Source organism: Alligator mississippiensis, chromosome 4 (genome assembly GCF_030867095.1).
Source record: "Alligator mississippiensis isolate rAllMis1 chromosome 4, rAllMis1, whole genome shotgun sequence".
In the NCBI taxonomy this organism is placed as follows: Eukaryota; Metazoa; Chordata; order Crocodylia; family Alligatoridae; genus Alligator; species Alligator mississippiensis.
Genome location: NC_081827.1, coordinates 101420274 through 101443527, shown reverse-complemented (window position 1 = coordinate 101443527; position 23254 = coordinate 101420274). Strand labels below are relative to the sequence as shown.

The window sequence follows — 23254 nt, the reverse complement described above, 5'->3', positions numbered from 1 at the left end:
CAAGGCGTCTCAGTGAGTAACTCAATGCTAAGTTTAAGTTGGGTATGACTATTTGGAGCTATGCATTTAATAAATGTCATATTAGAATTATTTAGCTTAGGCTGGACAAGGAAGGTATAGTGTAAGGAATTATGTGTCTAAGATGTTTAGCTTCCCAAAGAGAAGTAGTCTATGAAAGGCAGCACTACAAAAGCGCATGCTTTGTTTAAAAAGAGGCTGTTGGACCTGCATGATTAAGCAAAGTTACCAAGCATGTTTGGCCCTAAATAATTATTGAGCGCCACACGTTTAGCATAGTCCCTGCCCGGTTGGCTGGGTGGTGGGGGCAGATACCAAGGACACTGACTAGAACTGCAGTTTATGCTGAGCTTCAAATCACCGGTAGCCAAACACAATATCCTCAACTAGAATCATCCCTTCCCTCCATCATGCTACCCTTGATGACAACAGTATCTGGAGATGGCTGCTGCCCACTGGGGACTGACAGGAGCAGCTGCCATAGCTACAGAACAGAGCCCCCACCTTGGAGGCCTAGCTTTGCATCCAAAAGCAGCGGCTGTTGTCGCTGGCAGAGAATCCTCTTGTGTTAGGCAGGCAAATACTGTTCTTTCTACAGAAAGCCAAGCACCTCCAGCAAGGCTAGACCAGAGCCAAAATGAGCCAGCTGCCAGTGCTCTGACTGAGACAAGGGCCAAATTGGCAGTAACCTCATCTGAGCAATAAGAGGAGGAACATTCCTCATGGATCCTTCCAGCCAATTCATGTTAAGAGGCTTGGAAAGGTTGAATCCTCAGGCAGAGGGATGATGATTATGACACAGTGGCATGTTGGGAATTAATAAAAGGAACAAAATCAGGTGCACGCTGTTTCATGAAGGACTTCACATTCCTGTTCTCTAGTGGCACTGTTTTTTTCCTCAACAGAGAAGGGGCAGGATCACCTCACCTAGGGATCTGTGCTTTTAAGGAAACTGAAGAGTCTTACCCATTGCTTCTTGGACCCACAATGAAGTGGAAATATCTAAACTACTCATGATTGTTTCTATCAGTCTCCTGAGTATATTTAGCCTCACAATAGCCCCAGAAGGCAAAACTTTATTATTATCCACCTCATACAGATAATCCATGGATACATTGAGACCAATGCCTGCATTCACAAAGTAATTTAGGTACTATATTCCTATCTATCATAAAAACACGGGCTAGCAGGGACCCTCAGGAGGTCATGTGGCAGTCTAACCCCCTGCTTAAGGCTGGATTATCCATGTATTGCTGTTGGAAGTAGATTACAGCATCACCTCTCTCTCTCTACATAAGCAGTGCAAGCCCAGCCTTTGTGAACCACACAATCAACACTTGGCAATGGAGGATCCCATGGCTCAGCAGAGCTTGTAGAGTTTTGTCTGGGAGCCCACACAGCTGAGGCCAGGATGAAGAATGAAGCTGATCTAGAGTTGCAAAGGCTGATAAGACCATGACTCCATGCTGGTATTGCAGAGGAGCAATAGGGCTGAAGGTACATCTCCCAAGCACAAGATGTAAGTGCCTTTCATTCATACATGGGATAGCTTGGTCCCCCTCCATACAGTCTCCAGGTGCTTCTCAAGTTTGTGCTGGGCACAGTGGAAGTAGGGTTGCCAGACAGTCGACAGAGAGGAAACTCTGGGTGTTTAGCCTCTCCCTATTTTCTCCACCTTTTCTGTTTCTCACTGTGCCAAATCTACAAAGTAACAAGCAGACCCGGATCATAGTGCAAGTTTATTTATTTACGGAGAAACACAAAACTCATCATCCAGTGCAAAGGAAATTCAAATGTGGAGCAACAGCGGGTGGGGATTGTCAAGAGTTCTATGTTTTTCTTTAGAGTTATGTCCATGCAAGTTTAGCATCTCGTTTGCCAGCTTGGCAGACTCTGGAGGCTGAAGGGCTTTATTTCCCTTCACAATAGATTTAACACCCCTGGTGGCTGTGGAAACTCTTCATGGGAACTTGCTAATGTGTCCCATCGGGGGGAGGGGATACAGTCCCCGTAGCCCATCCTCAGCGAAAAGTACCCAAAATCTTAAAATGTGACCAATTATTTTAACACCTTCACACAGGCCAATTTTCAAAGAGAAGGGAACTTAGAACTTCCTGACAATCAGGTGTTTTGAGGAATCCCAGAGTGAGTACCTAACATTACTAGTTGCTCTTGGAAATGATGACCCAGGATTGTCAGCCAGTGCCACTTGTGATAGCAGCTCAGGCAGCAGGTCAGGGAGAACAGGCAAGAGAGAGCCCAGTGCCTCCATCTCATACAATTTCTGGCACATCACTTCATTCTCTGCTCGTCTCATTCCTCCCTATTCTTTAACTTTCTCTTAACTCTTTGGCCATGCCATTCCCCTCGGTAATAAAACTGGGGAGGAAGAGAGCTGAAACAGCTCCCTGATAATTCCTTAATGAATAAACGCATCATTTTCATTTAAAAAAAACCAACCAGATTATTTCCCCTGCATATGTAAAGCCAGGAGAGGGCAAAAGTCTATCACAGCCATTGCTGCAACTACCCTTGTTTGGATTAGAGACTAAATCTCTAACCAAATTATTCCCACACGTCGTAGATGATTATTTGCACAGCATCCAAAATAGCACCTAGGAAGCTATTCTAAGATACACTGCTAGCCCATCAGAATGGTGTCTCCTTGGGTGTGTGCTAACCCTGGTACCCAAACTCCTTGTACTTGCTGGCCATGTCATTTCGGAACAGCTCCAGGGCCTTCCTCATCGCAGCCTGGGAATCTGCCCCAAAGTCCGCAGGATACTTCTCAGCAATAACCTTGACAATGATTTCAGAAATGAACTGTTGAGGAGGAAGGAAGGGAAGGGAACAGAAGGGACAAGTATGAGTCACTTGCAGTTTAGTTACAGTAAGTTCAGAGTAAGAAATAGGTTACATGCACCAAAAACAGAGTAAAATCAATAGAGCCCTCCCCTCAGTCTCTTGAGAAACAATGTAGTCTCCTAGATAGCGTCCTGAGCAGAGTGTAAGAAAAATTAAATTCTATTTCTGGCTCAGCCGCTTACCTGCTTTGTGACATTGGGCATGTCACATCCCCGCTCACCTTTTGTCAGCCTTGTCCACTGAGATTATAAATTCTTACCCTGTTTGTGTGCACAGTGCCTAGTACAATGGGTCTTGTGTGCTCTTTTCTTACTGTTCTTACATAATATAAGTGCAGAGGTTGCCCACAGTAGTTTGATATCCTTATGAGTTGCTGGTGGGGTGGTAAACAGTATTTTGAGTGGGAAATCTAACCTTGGAGGGTCACACACCATGAGCTGCCCCCTTCTGCATCACTGGGCCTGACTGAACAAAGGTTTCTTACTTCATCTGGAACTCATAAAAGTCCAGCTGAACATCAGTGTATACAAATGCAATACACACACACGCGCGTGCACACACACACACACACACACACACACACAGAGCAGCAATACAGTCCACATTCTCTGAACAAGACCCCCTGCTCCTATTCCCATACCTCTAAATACTTGACAGGGATTTTATGCTCGAGGGCATGACTCTTCGCCAACGGCTTCAGCACCTCTGCATGATTACCCTTCTGTTTTAGGATATTCCCCAGGGCAGTAAAGACATTGGTCCCATGCTCCTTCATTTTTTCAGAGCTCTTCATCTCATCAGCAGTTTTCATGTGTTTGAACTTTTCAAAGCGTTCCTGAGTCTCAGGATGCTCTTGAAGAAGCCTGCAAATGAATGTATGGACCCATGAGATGCAAAAATGGAATGGGAAAAACACAGGAACTGCCATTCTGGAGGTCCATTCAGTCCAGCCTTTAATCTGAGAATGACCATCAGCAAGTGCTTCTGAGGAAGCAGTAAGCAGGCCAATATTGGAACATCTGCCCCACCATGAAAGTCTCATCCTAAACCCCAAGACCAATAGATTACTTTAACCCCAGATATGTGAGATCTTAAGATCCCTTCACCATTTTCAGCAGGAGCTCTTATAACTCTGGGTATTCTTGTTGTCTGAGTGAATGCCTTTTCCCTTCTTGAATCTTGCTAAATTCTTGGCCTCCATGACATCTTGTGGCAGGGAGTCCCACCATCTGATCACACAGGGTGTGAAAATGCACTTCCTCTTTAGCATGAATTTATTCCCCTTTAATTTCTCTGAATTTAGCCTTGTTTTTTATCTTAAGAGATATGAGGCACATCTACATATGACAAGTCTATATACTGTGCAGTAAGTCTTCCCTGGGAGCCCATCTACATGTGAACCCTATTGGGAGTACATCTGCTCCCAATGGGAGCAGCCCAGTACAAGGCTACTCCTGGCCTGCTCTGCCCCCTGTAGCAGTCAGGGGGAGCTCCAGACTCCCCTGGGGTGCTAGCCCGGTGGATGATGTGGGATACAGAGGCTGGTCTCGATGTGCAAAGGGCTAGGAGAGCTCTGCCAACTGCAGTGGGAGGGGTCCCGATGTGCACAGGGTCAGGAGACAGCTCCTGATAATCCCTTCCCAGCAGGGGGCTTGCTGCCAGGTGCCCCACAAGTGGGACAGCTGCCGCCAAGTCCCTAACTAGCAGGGAAGTAGAGAGCTCCCCAGTTCCAGCAGAGAGTGACCCCATCCTGGCACTGATTGGCTCCTAGTGGGAGCTGGGAGCTGAGTGTGCCAGGACTGGGGACAGAGAACACCCCCATCCCCTGCTGGTGTGGCTGACTTGGAACAAATTTGCTCCCAGTCAGCATCTACATGAGTGCTACTATGCAGTAACTACGGCACAGTTAATCCACTACCTGTATTTACAGGTACTGGCTAACTGCACAGTAGACTAATTTACTGTGCAGCAAATGCCATGCACGTGTAGATAGTGATACTTTACTGTGCAGTAGATTAGTCTACTGCACCATAAAGTATCTCCTGTAGATGCGCCCATGAAGAACAGCAGCTCCTAATGGGATTCATCCTCAACAGTCATACACTCATTATTTTATAGTTTAATCATTTCCCCTCTTATGCGTCCTATCTACAGTGAACAATCCCATCTTGTCTGCCTGTCTTCATGACAGAAGCAGTAATCTAAACATTTTCAAATGGCAGCAGAAATATAGCCTGTATCACCTGAGTATATAGCTTTAACTGTAATATCATCTTTCCTCTCTCAACACAATGGCCATCAAGTTTCAGAGCTACCTGGAATAATGATGTATTTGCTAGTAGCCAGCATCTCAGTTCATTCACTTTTAACTAGTCTTAGAGATGGGAAAACAGAGCTAGACTTGTATGAACCATTCAGTCTCATGCCATATTCTCAGTGCTCCTATATAATTTCAGTATACGTTATTCAGATTAAAATGACAAATACTAGGTTATATGGCTAATTTAAGTTGTCTTTTGCAAAAAAAAAAAAAAAAGTCAATAATGGTCTTTCCTTTAACATGGTTCCAGTGTTATCAGAACAAAGGGTTTCTGTATCAGTCTTGCCCTTTCTCACGTACTAAATATATCAAGGGAGATCCCTTCCTCCTTATTCATTTCTTCTCTATGACACTGGTTCAGAAAGCGATGGCAGGCATAGATATATATTAGGAGAGGGCATGCTTCCCACCCAAAGTGTTGACAGGGGATTAGCACATCCTGTTAGGAGACCTTGTTAAATTCTACCCTGAAACTGGAGCAAAAATTGTAATTATTTCTGTGCCCCCGAAGAACGTTACTCTACCCTGAATCTGGCTATAGCTATATCCTGCCTGCCAAAGATGATATACCCTTAGGATGCCTAAAAATTCTTCTGAGGAGCAATTTCTATTTCCCTTGGAATGCATCCAGTTGCATTGTGTCAATTATTCTCTAAACATATTCCCAAAATATAGCTATCTTAAGGCTTTCGCACTGAACAAGCTGAATACGCTGCTATGCTAATGGTATTCTGCAAGGCCTCCCCATTCATATGACTCTTGATGCCTGCACAAAACCAGCTGGTTGTTTATAGATGGCAAGGTCACAGGGCAGCAAAGGATAACATGTTGATGAAAGGAACAAGACACACCCCCATCCTTCTCCTCTCCATTGTGTTATTAAAACACTGCATTGCCCAGATATTGTCATGCACCACCACAGCAAGCTTTCCTTGTTGTTCATAGGGTATTCATTCCCAACTACCTTTTCTCTATTTGGTTTTGCAGTTGTGAGGTCTTTGAAGCAAAAAGGATTCCTTCATTTTGGTTTGGTAAACACTTACTGTATTTTGTGCACTATCACAATTAAAAAAAACAGACGACAAACAACAAGGAAAACTTGCTGCAGTGATGAATGGCCATATCTGGGCAATGTCATGGTTTACTAACACAACAGAAAGGATGTTTTCAAGGACAAAGTATGGACCTTCCCAGTAAAGGGCTCTGAACGTGGGTTTATCAAGTAACCTTGTGCCTTTCCCTAGCTATGCTTTAGGAAACACTTTTCCTGACTGAAAGAGAGAAACATACCCATACCCCCAGCACTCTGCAAAGCTTTCATCACACAGGAAGGCACTGAACTGTCTGAATGTTGTGTCTAACATTCAGTTCCTGAGCAATGCTTTCAGTACTACATTGGGGGGAACCTCAAACAGCTCCTTGAGGCCAAGGATGCATGACCCCCTTGTGGTCTTCCTTAATAAAATGCAAGAAAATGGGATTTATCAGGGGCTAAAGAAGAAATCTTGGGGGAACCCCTTAGAATACTGATAGTGTATCACTGGCCATAGACGACACAAAAGTGTTGACGGCGGGGGCACAGCTCTGCACTGCAATTGCTGCCTACACTGCTGCTGGGTGCTGGCTCCAGCTGGACTACAGCCCTGCACCCTGTGCCCCATCATCGGCACAGAAATCTGGGGGGCCGTGTGCTCCACCACATCCCCACCTGTCATTGGCCTCACATTGCCTAAGATAGTGGAGTACACAAGACAAAATAAGAAAAATACTCAGAAGGACATCACCAAACACACACTTATATTCAGCATTTTTGTAGCAGCCCCACAACAGAGGTTGGTGAGTTCAGAAAACTGGGGGGCTAAAAACTGACATGCAAAAGGGATCTCAGCTGACAATGGGAGGTCAAGGTCATGCTGTACCGGACTTGAAACAGAGTTCACTCAGGCTAATCAAACTCAACATGCCCAGCCTGAAGGAACCTCCCAGGGAGGGGATCTCAAGGACACTGAAGGGCTGCTTGCAGCTCTGTCCCCATACACTCCTGAAGCCCAAAGGCTCAATACTGGGATCCTGCTTCCAGAATGCAGTGTGGAAAAACTACTGGAGTGATGCATATGCCAGGGGCTTTCACATTTCCTGCAGTAAGCCCTTTAGGAGGAAGGGGAAAAGGACAGAGGTAAAGAGACAAGAAAAAAAATCACAGAGCAGACAAGTTTTTGTGAAGCAGGAACCTGAAGCACAATTTCCTTAGTGGGCTGGCTGGTCAGAGGAAGGAGTGTGACAAAAATTCAAAATCATCTCAGGGAAATATATTGTCACACAGACCATTTTAAGAAGCTTTTAGCTTTAGCCTTGAAATCATACCAGTGGGAAATCTACTGACCTAAAAATGATCAATAAAGAAATCAGTGCAAACACACAACAGAGGTCAAAACCCCAGGATTACTTCTGTACAGCTGCCCTCTTGGCTTTCTCACCTGGAAACTCGAGGGGTGCACAAAAGCAGATTATTCCAAAAGTCAAGTGTGGCAAGCACCTGAAGCCAAGCTCTTTGCTTGGGTTTCCATCACTAGCATCTTGCCTACCTTATTATAACTTCATGCCCATGTTCAGGAAGTTTGGATTCCACCTTTGTCCAGATATCCAGGACATGCTTCCATTCCTGATCACTGAGCTGCATAATTTCTGCAAAAGGGAGAGAGGAGGTGAACCTGTTTTCCCGAGTGATACAAACAGCCGTTTGTCCTTTCCCTCAAGTGTGGCTAGTGGGGTTTATATCCCTTCCTCACCGTCCAGCACCTGTCAATCGTCAGCTGGAGTTGTTTTCTGTCTGGTCTAACCTAATCTGCCTCCTTGCTTCTGGGAAGCTATTTTGGGCCAGGTGCTATTGTGGCTGCCACTGATGGAATAATTTCTGCAGTTCGTATTGGTCTGGCACATATCCCATCATGGACAGAAAGGGCACTGCCCAAGAACAGTGCCAGGACCCTGTGTCTGGGTTGCTGTCCCGGGGACCTGAAAAGCAAAGTCAAACTGTCAAGCTGTAGATTTCAGAACCATCCACTCCACAGGGCTGAGAGAGATTGCAGTCACCTCCAATGATCCTTTCTCTGCGCTTCCTACAGCCCACCAGGGATGGGCAACCACCAGGCCCAGTTACCCCATAAAACTGCTTACAATTGAATTTTAAAAACTCAAATTAAAAAGAAGTCAGTTACAATAGAATTTCCCTTCTTGGGCAGATTTTGTATAAAATCCTAAGTGAGTGTTCGTTTTAATATTTTAGTTGTCATCTCTGACCAGAAAAAGGATTATTTTAGAAAATTGGCTCGTGCTGAAGAGAAACCTCCTCCAGAACTTGTAGTAATTCTAGCTCTAAGTATGTATTTTCCTCCAGCTTCCTCAGAATAAAGAGAAAAACAGGACAATTACTTTATGGCGCTGAACCCTTTCAGCGTTCTATACCAACACTCAGTTCATAAGAATCGCTTTCTCTCCTACATGGAGGGGGACCTAAAACAGCCCCTTGGGGCCCAAGAATGCTTAAACCCCTGGGGAGTTCCATAATGAAGCATGAGGGCTAAGAGCTGGCATTTTCCAAGGGGTATCTTCAGTCTAAGGGGAGTTGCCTTGTGTCTCAAAAGGTTAAGATTCCCTGGTTTAGGTTGTCAAAGGATATGTCTCTATACCACTTTCCCAGCACTCTTTGTTGAAAGCACCAGTGAGAATCCTGGCCCTGCCCACCTGCTCCAGCTGTCATGCCCAATCCAGAAATAAGTTTGTGAAGCTGCTGTAAGGGGACACCCCATCACAGCTCTCCGCTACTGCGCAGACAAGTTGCTCAAGAGCAGTGGGTGAGCAGCGTGCCAAGGTGGCTCCACCACCATCATTCTGAGTCGAGCAGGTGCAAAACTGGAACAGGATGGGGCCATGCTTCTTGGTGGTGCTCTGAAGAATACCAGGGAAGCAGTGGGGATGTGTCCTTAGAAGAGCCTCCTACCTATTGAATGAATCATGAAGATCGATAGTGAGTCCATTAGTTAACTACCTGGCAGCCAGTTATCCATCAAGCAGTAACTGAGTTCAATCAAGATTTGTCCTGGACATGTCTGATTGGACTGAACCACAGCCAGTAAGTGAAACAAAGCCTAGTGGCTGGCAGAGTGATGTTTTTATAACACCCAGGACTAAAGTGCAGCAAAAAAGAAGTGCTTGTAACTTTAAAAAGGTAGGAATCCAGCCAATTGAACCAGTTATCTTTTGTTTACTGAGCAATTAAGCCCTTGTAGAGTAATTCACCTAGTGCAGTGGAAAGCAAAAGGTTTTCCTTTGTTGAAAATTTCACCATGGCAACGAAAAAGGGTGATGTTAAAAATGTTGTGGTTGAATATGTAGCTAAACATGGAACTGTGTCCACAGTGTGGGATGCTGAGGGTGTAGAAAACCCATGAGAACTTATTAGTAATTTGTTTAAACAAACAGTAGAAGGAACAATAAAAGGTAAAAAAAAAAATTTAAAAAGGATCTCTGGTGCTATAAAAACATGGGAGGTAAAGGAAAAGGTGAAATCTAATAAGAGGCAAATTGAAGATTAGCAGCAGATGCTGTATTGAAGCAACTATCTTAACAGTTCAAGGTAACCAGTCACCCTGAGCCTTTGCTGGCAGGGAGGGTGTATAAATCTGATAAATAAATTCACCACTAAAAACAAAAAAACAAAACAAAAATCTGCATGCCAGCTCCAGGAGTATTAGATTCAACTTGCCCTGGAGAGAAATGAAAAACAACAGGGTAAGCAGGACCCAAATGATCTAAAAGGTGCTTACAGGATAGTACAAGTGCAACAAACAAAACTGGGAGGTCCACTTACCCATAAAGAATTCAGTCAGAAACAGCAGGAACTGGGGAATCAAATCCAAGTTCGAAGAGGACAGTTTGCTGCACTAAACACTTGGTTGGTGGCCCAGTGCACCTCCTCCAAATGAAATGGACTGACAAAAATCAAAAAGGTGTGGACTATGACAGCAAACAAGGTGAGCCTCAGATAATGGAACTCAGTTGTGAGAGTCTTCCAGTAGCCATGGTGACTAAAAACAAAACCAATAAAGTCAACTAAAACATATAATGGAAATACCACTGAAGCAGAGTTATTTTTTGGATGGTGGTGATACCTGGGCCTGTGTGAAGCGGCTAGTATTCACTTCGGATTCAGATTCGGCCGATTCGAGGGACAGTGATTCAATTCAGTGATTTGAATCACTATTCTGAATCAATTTGGCCAAATCTGGTTCAGAGATTTGCCAGGCCCATCCCCTGCCCGCTCTCCCAGCCCAGCATTGGCTACCCTGCCTGCCCCAGCTCCTGGCACTTGGGAAAAAAAAAGCCCCGACTCAGCGTGTGCTGCCAGGCGGGAGGCAATCCCCGCTGCCCCCCACTGACCCATGCTGCGTAGCGGGCTCTGCACGAGCCCCCCAACCCCTCCCCTCGCTCCCCCAGCACCCTCACAGGTGCCCCACCTGCCACAGCTCTGGCCTTTTAAGGAAAAAAATGAGAAAAACCCCCACACTTACCAGTTCTTGCCAACAGGGGTGATCCCCCCTCTGCACGAGCCCCCCGAAGCCCCGAGGATGCTGCAGGAGCCATGAGTCTGGGGATTTTCTCAGGGTTTGTGTTTTTTCTTAATGGGCCAGAGCTGGGCTGGGCAGGGCTCCTATGGAGGGGCTGGAGGAGGGGGGCTCGTGCAGAGCCCCCCCGTCCAGTGTGGGGCAGCAGGGATCATCTCCCCCCTGCCTGGCAGCACCAGTGAGTGGGCTTTTTTTTTAAGGGCTGGGAGCTGGGGCAGCCACAGGGGGGGCCTGGGGGAACAGGCAGGGGATGTGGCCTGGCAGGGATCCCCCCATGGCCCTTGCTGCAGCCACTGGGGACTGTCCGAATCATCAAAGCTTTCCAAATCTTTTCTGAAGATTCGGAGAGTTTCGAATTGATTTGGACCTTTTAATCGGCCCCCTGATTTGATTCAGATTTGGAGATTCGGCCACCAAATCAGGCTGAATCTCCTCCAAATAGAATCAGCACCCAAAGCTTTGCACAGCCCTGGTGATACACTGCATACATTGATGGGATATCTAATGAGTGTGACGAATTCCCTTTCTTCTAACCAACCCCGATTAGCATATGCAATTCCAATTCTGATAACAATGTAGGCTCAGTTTTTAAATAGGAACTGGCAAGGAAATGTTGCAGAATACGAGGATAATGCAGCTAAAGATCTTCCTAACCCTGATTCCTAGGAATATCTTCCAAGCAGACCTGCAGCAAAGTCTAATTGTTAAATCTTTATCGCTTGTTATATAACATGTGAGAAGAATGCAGAAACTCCAGTGAAGCGCTAACAAAATACTGGGTAAGTAAATGAGTTCAATCAAGGTGTGCGACCCCCAGTCTGTGGGCCAGATCTAGCTCACAGAGGCAGGTGGAGGTCTGATCCTGGCACCTGGGCCCCAATCCAGCCCATGGCCTGGCCTCATGCCATTCATCCAGCCCATGGGGCCAAAAGGTGGAACACCACTGAGTTAATAAAAATGAGTAAACAATACCTCAAGAATGGGTACAGGGTTTTGGAAAATGCTTTGGAAATATTTTGGAAACTACCTCATAAATGGTAGGAAAGAATACCCTGAGGAAGCAAAGAAACTCTGTGAAATTGTAAGCTGTGGTCAAGATAATGCACTAATGGACACCAAACAGTAATCCAGGGAACATCCTGCCAATTATCATGACAGGCTGCCTGATGTTGGGAGCATGCATAAGGCACCAAACTATGATAACGGTAAAGAATATAGGACTTTGTTTCACAGTAACTCTTTCCCAGCAATTAAAAGTAAAACAAAGATGTGAGTCAATGAAAACACCGCCCTGCAATTAAGTAGTTGCCTTTGCTATAAAAACATACCAGGGAATTGCAATTTCAGAACCCAAAGTGAAAAATTGCTGCTGAAGCTGTTGAAACTGAAAAGCCACAGTAATCTCCACCTAAAAGAAATAAAGAGCCCACCTCAGCCTTAGTCAGAGCGGCCAGCGCAGGAGAAGTGTTTAATAATCCTCATCACACGAAGAGTCATGGTCAGAAAAGAAAAAATCTACATTAATCACGATATTCATGCATTGCTTTTCTTACTGCTAATGCAACACAAGTTTTCAACTGATCCATACAATCAGTTCTGAGAGCAGCTAACTGAGCTGCCTGACTGCCTTGATTCAGTTGCAAATACTTACCCTCAGACACTTCCAACCCTGGAGCAGCACAGACTGCTGTCAGCAACAGCGTTCTCAATAGCTACTGTGCATTCTCAATAATGGCACCGGGCCCATGCATAGTTCCTTGCCTCTTGTGACTAGATCAATAGGGTCACATGCATAAATATCTCGGAAGGGAGATGCCAAGTTAATGTATTGATTAACATGGGTGCTGCCGCATTTATCTTGCATGAGACAGAGAAATTTTCATTAGGAAGACCTGCAGCTTCAGAAACTCTAGCTAGTAAACCTGGTTCTTCTGTTTCCTTTAAGCCTTTACCAGTGAAAATGGGTTTTGAAGATTGTATGATTAAAATAGAACATGTGCTTGCTTTAACTTGTTTACCAGATACTCAACATATTCTTGGCTCTAATTTCCAAATAAAAAAAAAGGCGGTGTAATTGATCTGACTGTTTGCCATGGGCATTAACAGAGTTCATCCTAGAGTCCAGTCTATTTGTCATACCTGATTCTCATGCACTTGCTGCAATTTAAAAACAGCATAGTAGGATGCAAGAGACAATTACAGAAGGCACTATTTGAAGGAAACCATGGAGTCTTTGGTAGAAGCAAATGCTGAGGCCTCTGTGAAACACAAACAACAATGAGAATGGATGCAATTGTTAACTACTTCCAGTTCTGATCCCAAACCCCCAGAACAAGGCCCTCAATCCCAATGAGGCCAAATTGTACATGGCTGACAACTGAATCTTTAAGGCTAAGGACAGACAGTCAAAAAGCCGGAGGTTGAATTGATTCAATCTTCACAGGTTAGGCTAAACTGTGTGGATTGAATATATAACCAAGTGAACAGACATTCACTTTTGATTCTGGAAATGCAGCCACATGCCTGCAGTGGCTCAGGCTAGAAGCTGGGGGATGCTAGAGCATGCCTCCCTGCTTGGCTGGGGCAGACAGATTGGGCCAAAGCTAGCCCACCCACCTTGCAAGGAGGGAGGTTGCAGGGGAGGTGCAAAGCATCCTGGGATGGTGGGGGACTGTGAGTTAACTTGAATCTCGAGGGGATGTGGGACAGAAGTTCAATAAACCAATTTAATCAAAATAAGTCTGATACTATGTTTGTCCAGCTTTATCTTAAACCAGTTCTGGCCACTTGGAAAGTGGTTTATGTGAACTGACCTTCTGTTGTGTTACAGATCTGAACTGGTTTTCAATCACTTATACTGGTTTATGTATAATTTCTATCCCTAGCTTAAAAGAACACAGAGTCCACAGAAGATCTTCTGGATGGCCAGTACTAAAGCTTGCTGGCTCCTGGCAACAAAGAATTAACTACTATAAATTAAAGTGAGCACCAATATGGTGAGCATCAACACAGCAGCAACTATCCTGGATCTGTTAAAAATCTCATTCTCTTGAGTTGACATGGTTTTTTTCTCTAGAGATTTCTAATGGTTTCTGGTCCATTCCTTTCAATTTAGAATTCCAGCAGCAGCATAGCTAGGGTTGGATAATCAGGGCACCAGCCCCTGCTGCCATTTCAGAGGGCATGCCTCATGCCAGCCCCTGGGGAGTTGGCGCTCCTGCTGCCAGTACGTAGGATGCCCAACTCACAACAGAAAGCAACAGCAAGACTCAACTGTGGCAGGTGAGATTGGCCCTCCCTGCATTCCCTACTCAGCACCTGGCACTAAACATCTCCCCTGCTCGGCCCAGGGTACCAAAATAGCTAGCTACTCCTCTGAATGTCAGTATAACCTTTCCTTCACACTTAAAGGACAGCAGACAGGAACCTGTTTGCCCTGGGAATGTCATGACTCTCGTGTCTTTCAGAGCTTAGTAAAGCAAGTGTTACCAGTATTCTCTAAACCAGGACTGTCCAACTTCAGCATGGCTGGAAAACACATGCAGTACGAGCAGCCCACTCCTAGGTCCCTCCCTGACTAGCATGGGCTGTGCCGGTGACACATAGTTCCCCCACCCCCCACTGCTGGACTGTGCACAGACCCCCTGCCACCTTCTCCATCACAAGGCATCAGGAGAGGCAGCTGCACAACCCTGCTCTAAACCTTCTGCTGTTTCCCGTTGGCTTCACAATGGGTCCATTTAGAGCAGGGGTGGGCAAAATGCGACCCATGGGCCAGATGCCACCCACCAGGCTATTCCATCCAGCCTGCAGGGCCCCTGAAAAAGTTAGAAAATGAATATTTATCTGCCCCTGACTTGCGGCCCACGATGGCTTGCCAAAACTCAGTAAGCGGCCCTCTGCCTGAAATAATTGCCGGCCCCTGATTTAGAGAAACATCTATAACTGCTAAAGAAGCTACTGCATTTGTTTCAAAAGCTAGTCTAATGTGTAAGGTATCATAGAGGTATTATATGGGATTGTGCTGCTAGAGGATCTCCTTTGCATGACTTTTTTTAAAAAGACGTCCATTGGCAATGGACAGAGAAACGCATTCAGGCTGAAGCAGTCTTCAGCATCAGCTCCCATTTTAGCTACGCCTGACCCCACTTTGCCTTTGCCTTTGGAGATTCCTACAAACAAAACACCTCCCTCTGCCGTGTTTGCTCGAGAAGTACATAGGAAATATAAAGCTACTGCTTAGGCAGACAAGGTTCATTGGGTAAATCTGATATCTTTTATTAGACCAACTCAAATAGTTGGAAAAATTCTTCTTTGCAAGCTTTCAAGTACAAATATCTTCGTATGCCTTTAAAATGCTTCCTGTGAGTAAGCTAAAAGAGCTGCTGTGAGAGAAAAGCCATGTGCTAGATATCTATGGGACTATCAATCACTAAGTTTTTAATTGGATTTTCTCCAATTTTTTTGCACACTTCTCTTCCACCTACGGATTTTCTTCTCTCCAGTCAAATTAATGCTAGGCAAGGTTTTAATAATAAACTTACACCCTGGTCTCCATTACTGCAGGACACAGACCTTAGAGTTAGTTTTTCACTTTCAACTCTCCTACTCCACTCACATAGCACATCCATTGCTGGCATCTCCCATGACTTGTATAAGCATTTTCAGGCTTTTCCCAAGTCTTCTAAACCAACCAATACTTTCTCTTTCTTGGTTGTTTTTGTGCATGGGCTAAGCTGCTAAGCCACACACTGCATTTGGACATGATATCCTTCCCCCACATATCCCATCTCTTTATCTTTTTCTTGTGCTCTGCATTCAGTCCAATTTACAGAGCCACTAGAGCTGGTGCCTTGGAGTACTTTACTGCATGTCCAAAATCTTTCCTTCTCATTTCTAATTCTGCTGGGCTTTATCATTTCCCTCGTACAATTCCTTCCTCATTGAAATTCTCATCGTTTTACTTCTTTGGATATATCACCCTTCATGCAGGCCATGTTCTCTGTTACGTTGCTTCTTTAGCCTCTTCTCTCCTTCTCTTTCCATTGTTCTTAAACTCAAGACTCACTCTAGGAGGTTAGGCATACAAAGACCTACTGGGCACATCTACACACATGCTTTAATGTCCAGTAGCCTATTTTAATGCACATTAAAGCATCACGTTAAAAACCATGCTATTACGCTAATGCGCAGTAAAATAAGCTACTGCACATTAACTGTCACTTAAAAACCATGCACATTCATCCTGTGCATTAAGGCAGTCTAATGTGCATTTGTTTAGTACCTCACTAAATTTAATGTGCATTAGGAAAAGCACTTTAATGTACATGTAGACATGCCCACTGTGGGGTAAAATAATAGACAGGAGTTGACTCCACTTCATTTGTTCTGTGCTAAGTGCCCATGTGCACACTTAGACCCAGCATAGATTAAAACTAAACTGTAGTTGCCTACTTGTTTTTCACTGAGAAATAAACCACCACAAGTTAGTTTCCACTTACCATGGGATAAGAACATGAATGTGGGCAGTTACCACAGCAGCAGATGCTTGGTAAAGCCTTACCCCCTTTTATTCTGTGGTAAATTGTTCATACCCTAATACTGCTCTTCTTCATTGGGAAAATGCAGCTGTTGACATTTTTGCAAAACAAAAGTTAAAAAGCAGAAGAAATTGACATTTTTGCACCAAGCCATGCGTATGTCTGCTCCCGCAAGCAGCACTGAAGCTGTTCTCTTGACCTGGGGACACCAAGGACGATGAAAGCAGGGCTGACTGAAGGAATAAAGTAAATACAGGCAGGAAAATAATTGTTGCAACCCTCATCTCTGAAACATCATGAATCCAAATGACGTGTGGCCACAAAGAACAGCTTTGCTCATGTATGAAAAAAAGATGAAGTCACCCCCTGTTTGAGAAGTCACAGAACAAATTCAGTACATGATGCACTTACCAGTAGACCGAGGGAGGGTGGGCAAATAAAAATAATACAGAGACCAGAGAGAATAAGATAGTGGCCTCAAATGGAAGAGGATGTACAAGACCATTGTAAATATCACCTTTTCTGTGAACAGAACAGTCCCAAAGCATAATGCGTCACTTAAACAACAATGTCATCCTAAACCATGGTTTACTTCACAAATTGACTTTATGGATCTCTGACCTGTAACTACTCAGAGGAACAAATGCCTGCAATAGTAAAAGTATTGTTCTTCAAAGGACTAGAGGCTTTCTAATAAAAACTAACATAGCTGCTGCTAACTCTTAGGTCCTGGTGACCAGGTGCTCTCCTGTTGGGGTTTACCAGCAAGCCTGGAATCTGATCAGGAAAACCAGCTTGAAGGACATTGTGCAAAATAACCTGTGGATAAGAGATATAAAGCAATAACTTCAGGGCAGCTAGGGACAGACATGACACATAAACCAGTTTAAGTGATCAGAAATTGGTTTAAAGCTGTAACAGAAGAGATGGCTCGTTGGTCTAGGGGTATGATTCTTGCTTAAGATGCAACAGGTCCTGGGTTCAAATCCCGGACGAGCCCAATTTTGGGGAAACCAGCACGGGTTTGTCACATGTAGAACCTGCCTGACAAACTTTGTAACCTTCTATGACCAGGTCACACACTACCTGGATGTGGGAGCCAAGGCTGATGTCATCTTCCTGGACTTCAGGAAGGCCTTCGACACAGTTTCATACCCTATCCTTGTTGGGAAGCTAGCAGACTGTGGAACAGACACCTACACAGTCAGGTGGGTGCCCAACTGGCTTAGGGACCGCACCCAGAGAGTAGTGGTGGATGATTCCTTCTCGGCCTGGAGGGAGGTGGGCAGTGGGGTCCCGCAGGGTTCGGTCCTCGGAACGATATTATTTAATATCTTCATCAGTGATTGGACAAGGGCGTGGAGAGCACCCTCTCGAAGTTCGCTCATGATACCAAGTTATGGGGCAAAGTTAGTACAGCGGAGGGCAGGGAGCAGATTCAGACTGACCTGGACAGGTTGGATCAATGGGCAGAGAGAAATAGGATGCAATTTAATAAAGATAAATGTAAGGTACTCCACCTGGGAAGGAGGAACACCCAGCACACCTATAGGTTGGGGAGTGTCCTTCTCAGCAGCTCGGAGGCAGAGAGGGATCTTGGAGTCATAATTGACTCCAAGATGAACATGAGCTGGCAGTGTAACGAGGCCATCAACAAGGCCAATCACACCTTGTCGTGCATTAGCAGGTGCATGACTAATAGAACAAAGGAGGTGATGCTCCCCCTCTATGCAGCACTGGTCAGGCCGCAGTTGGAGTACTGTGTCCAGTTTTGGATGCCGCACTTCAAGAGGGACGAGGGGAATCTTGAGAGGGTCCAGAGGAGAGCCACTCGCATGATCAGTGGCCTTCATGATAGACCCTATGGGGGAAGGTTGAGAGAGCTGAATCTCTTCAGCCTTCACAATAGACGGCTGAGGGGAGATCTTGTGGCCGCCTATAAATTTATTAGGGGAGGTCAACGGGGAATAGGGGAAGCGCTGTTTACTAAGGCGCCCCAGGGAGTGACTAGGAATAACGGGTGTAAACTAGTTGAGAGGGGATTTAGGTTAGATATTAGGAAGAAATTTTTCACAGTGAGGGTGGCCAGGATCCGGAATGGGCTTCCAGGAGAGGTGGTGCTATCACCTAGCTTGGAGGTCTTCAAGAGGAGGCTAGATAGTTACCTGGCTGGGGTCATCTGACCTCAGTCCTCTTTCCTGCCAGGGGCAGGGGGTCGGACACAATGATCCATTGTGGTTCCTTCCTTCCGACTCTACAATCTATGAATCTATAAGATGTTCAGTGCACATAAACCAGTTTGACAATGGCTGAAACCGGTTTGAGATAAACCAAGTTGAATGTAGTATCACACTTAACTGATTTGGCTTAAACTGGTTTATGCAATGTCTGTCCCAGACCCCTTGCTGGTTTAAGATAAATCCCCCACCATCCCAGCATGCTCTATGGGCTGGGCGGGGCTCTCTGCTCCACAGCAGGGCTGGCCACTCCCCTCTGCTCCCTGGCTGCAGCCCCAGCAGAGACCGCAGGCTGCTTACCCCACTCCCCCTCACCACTCCCTGCTAAACAGGAGTTCCCCCTCCCCTCTGCCTTGTGGAGAGGTGTCTGTGTAATAGCTAGCAGACCACATGCTGGCTATGGTACATGCTGAATCACCAGGCAGAATCACCAGGTAGCTGGTAATGTCCCTCTGTTGTTTTCTTAATGGGGTGATAAACACTGCTATCAATTCCCTGCTGGGCTAATCAGAGCATCCTGCCAGGGCCTGGCCACAGCCTGCTCAGCTCGGTGTTGTGGAAGGAAGGGAGGGCTACTCTAGCACCCCCTGGCTTCTAGCCTGAAGCACAGCAGTCATGTACCTGCATTTCTGGGATGTCTGTCCAGTTACAAAACTGATTTAGCCTGGCCAGGTTAGACTAACCTGCAAAGATTGAATCAATTTAGGCTCTGGCTTTTTGAATGTCTGTCCCTAGCCCTAAGCTTTGTGGCTATTTGAACAACTTCTTCCTGTGCAACAGAATGTACTCCCTTTGAAACCATAACCAGCAAGAAAATGAGTTTGCCAGACATTTATTGTGGGAAAACAGAGACACCAATGTGGAAAGAAATAAAATGTATGTTTACCATACAAAAATTGAAAGATTTGCTTAAGTATACACTTATAGGTAGCTGAAAATACGTGAAAAATCAAAGGTCACAAAGAAAATAGATAAAAAGTAGGAAATCCATAAGGTTTTTGCCTGATGGCTCCCCAGGCCATAGCATTAGCCACAGATGGCTGTATCTCTGTATAATTCTTGCCAAATAAAAAAGTCATGTAGATATATTTGCCATGCTTCTGGGCTTTGCTGGTTGCCCCCTCCCCCTCCTGCATCAGTAGATGCATTTACATGGGCACTGGTATTGTCTCATGTAAATGCACCCAGGGTGTTTATAAGCTTCCCCCACAGGCACTGGGTGTCGGCTAAAGCTGAAGCTGGGGACTTTGACTGGGCTGTGCCAATGCTCCTGCTGGGACCAAAGCCAGAGGTTCCTTCAATAGTAAAAGTATTGCTCTTCAAAAAACTAGAGGGAGGACTAGAGGGTGTTGCTTCTGCTTAGGGTCAGACTGATCGCTATATTTGGGTTCAGGAAGGAATTTTATCTCATGTTCACACTGGAATGAATTTTGTGGGTTTTTGCCTTCCTCTGTAGCTGGGGGCATGGCCCTCTACCTGGGATCACTCAAGCATATATTAATAACCTTTTATAGAAGCAAGACATTGGTTGCTGTGGTCCCCCTGCTTTACCCATTGCAGATTAGGGTGTTAGTTTTGTGTTGTCTCAGAGTTTATGGTAGTCTTATGAAGAGTTTAGATTATGGATTGTATAGAATATTTTAGATACAGATGACCCTGCCTCGGGCTAGATGACCTCTGGAGTTCCCTTACAGCCATTCTTCTCTTATTTCCATGATAGTTGAAAAGAAGTATTTAGATAAATTATGTCAAACCACCAAATTGAAGATATTTAAAGGACTTTCTCCTTGCAATTTGCAGAGAATGAATGCAGGAACTACCATCTGTGCTTCTGAAAGGAATAACAGGACTGAAATGAGATGCAGATGTCTGATGCCCATCTTTTTATCATTCTAGTGAACAGTGGATGACATTTGAAACATTGAGAAGAATTCTGACCTCTTGGGTTAGTGACCCTGAAACCAACATCTAATGGAAACTCACAGCTTTAGGTTCACCAAAGAACAGGAAGAAGAAACGTTGTTCTTTGCCATGATTCCTGCTACTTACGAGGACATGCAGAACTCCACAACTTAGACTTTGATAGTCTGGTTGCATGTTGATTGCAAGGGTAGAGAAACAATCATCTCACTGATTAATGAACAGTATTAAAATGGGCATAATGAATTTAAAAGCAATGCATCAGTCCTCATAAGAGACCAGAGAGAAGAGGATGTAGGCAGCTACAACAAATCTCTATTAATCTGGTAGGAAAAAAAGGGAATTCTATAACAGAACCAGATCTGTGGATTTTGTGGACTCAACATCAGAAAACATTACCCCAGTTGGAAAAAAGTATCTAGCCATAGCTAATCCTACATGGACTCTGAGAAAGGGTCCTGATTTGGAATTGCATTGTGCACACAGATCTTACTTTGCATTGTACGCATACACATATACCTGCTGGTTTGAATTTTTCACACTGCTAGGTGGTTGAATTTAGTTTTGGCATACAACTGTTTACTTTATATGCTTCATTCTATAAAGTAGCCTTTTATCAAGAATGCAAGATCCAACAGCAGGTCAAGAGAAAGTAAAACAATCTGTCATTTTTAGAAATAGGAAACTTCAAAGCCTAGAAGTTTTCTTCATACTGTTCCCGTTCTGCCTGGGTCTCAGATGTCAGTTTGGGCGAGGGTTCATGTACAAGATACTAAATAGAAGATACTTTGAGTATCAAGATGTAGACAGAGTTTTAAAACCTTTGTTGCAAGAAAGTGATGGTGTGGCTAAGAAAAATACACTAAGTATAATTTGCACAATCTTGCTAAGTTGTTTAAGGAAATATAAGCAAGGATTAAAGAGTTAATGGAAATAACTGGAAAGGAAGTGAAAGAAAAAGAGTTGGAAAAGAGATCGTGTGTGATGCCCCAGGGAACTATACTTCAATGACAGTAGCTAACATGTCAAAGGATGTGTAATCTGGAAGGACCCCAGATCTCATTATAGTTGAGCTGCTAGCTAAATGGTATTGCTCACAATGCATAACAGAAGATTTTATAGATACTTAAGTTATTTTAAAAGATCCTGGCCAGTGTCATGCATTCAGTGCTTTCCTTTTACCATTTCAGTACTAGTAATGGGATCTTGACTCCAAAGGCTTGTCTACTCTGTGCTGGCAGGGTAACTGACACTGAGGGGACAGACCATGCCTCACCCACCTGCACCCACTGATGCTCTACAAACCACAAATTTTGCCAGCAAGGCCGTGGCAGGCTCATTTTCAAGTGTGATAAAGACCAAGTGGCCTCACTGCCACGTGTCTGTGTTTGGAGCATGCCAGTGGATGCAGGTAGGCAGACCATGAGCAGAATATGCATAGACAAGTTATAGACAAGCCATAATTTTGATAAATTAGCAATTCTGTTCTTTGGGTCATCTGGAAAAAAAGATATCTACAAAGGTTGCCTGGACTTGCCTCAGCTACTGATATTCCATGCAGCCCAGCAAAAGTGGAGGATACTACTCATGTGACCTGTGCCCCGCCAAAAGGGCCTGGGTATGTTTGTTGGCGTGACGATGGCTGACACAGCAACATGCAGGTCAGGTATTGCCACTGCCAATGAAGCACATGATGCCTCAGAAGCCAGTTTATGTCCAGTACAATTCACCAAGGCATGACTTCTGACAGCAAGATTAACCTGTATGGTGGATGAACTTTTTCACCTGGAGGTTCCCACATGTTGCGTGGCAGGTTCCAGATTCTGTTTTAATCAGCTTGCTCATGGTGTGTGTGTGAGTGTGTGTGTGTGTGTGTGTGTGTGTGTGTGTGTGTGTGTGTGTGTGTGTGTGCGCGTGCATGCATGTCTCCTTTTGGGGAGAAGGTTAGCATCCCTCAGTTGTAAAAGAACAAGTTAGGGACTATTTGGAAAGACCCATCTAGAAGTCCATGGGGTCAGATGCAATGCATCTAAGGGTGCTGAGGGAGTTGGCTGATGTAATTGCAGAGCTGCTGGCCATTATCTTTGAAAACTTGTGGCAATCAGGGGAGGTTCCAGATGATTGGAGAAGGGAAAATGCAGTGTCCATCTTTAAGAAAGGGATAAATGAGGAGCCAGGGAACTACATACTAGCCAGACCCACATCACTCTCCAGAAAAATCATGGAGCAGATCCCCAAGGAATCCACATGTAAGCACTTGGAGGAAAAGAAAGTAATCAAGAACAGTCAGCATGGATTCACCAAGGGCAAGTCATGCCTGTCCAACATAATTGCCTTTTACGATGAGATGACTGGCTCAGTTGATGAGGGGGAAATAGTAGATGTGATATATCTTGACTTTAGCAAGGCTTTTCATACCATCTCCCACAGCATTCTTGCAAGTAACCTGAGCAAGCATGGGTTGGATGAATGGCCTGTAAGGTGAATAGAAACCTGGATGGATTATCAGGCTCAATGGATGATCAATGGCTCAAGGTCTAGTTGGTGGCTGGTATCAAGTGGAGTGCCCCAGGGGTCAGTCAGTTGGTTTTGTTCAATATTGTCATTAATGATCTGGAAAATAGGATGGAGTGCACCCTAAGTGAGTTCGTGGATAACACCAAGCTGGGGGGTATAGTTAGGGCCATCCCTAGGCGGGGAGGGTGAAACGGGATGACTGCCCCGGGCCCC

General features: G+C 44.9%; 1 protein-coding gene across 2 annotated transcripts; it reads right to left on the bottom strand.

Annotated features, from left to right (window-relative positions):
* Positions 1-1744: 1744 nt before the first annotated feature.
* MB (myoglobin) lies at positions 1745-10255 on the bottom strand. Of its 2 annotated transcripts, none has more exons than XM_006258539.4 (4): positions 10074-10255; positions 7789-7888; positions 3524-3746; positions 1745-2841 (listed from the first exon to the last, which is right to left on the bottom strand). In XM_006258539.4, the coding sequence occupies exons 1-4, from the start codon at positions 10075-10077 to the stop codon at positions 2695-2697; spliced, it is 474 nt and encodes a 157-aa protein (XP_006258601.2). In that variant the 5' UTR covers positions 10078-10255; the 3' UTR covers positions 1745-2694. The 2 variants fall into 2 exon arrangements, with proteins under 2 accessions (XP_006258601.2, XP_019344776.1); XM_019489231.2 differs by lacking the exon at positions 10074-10255 and adding an exon at positions 7993-8069.
* Positions 10256-23254: the final 12999 nt, after the last annotated feature.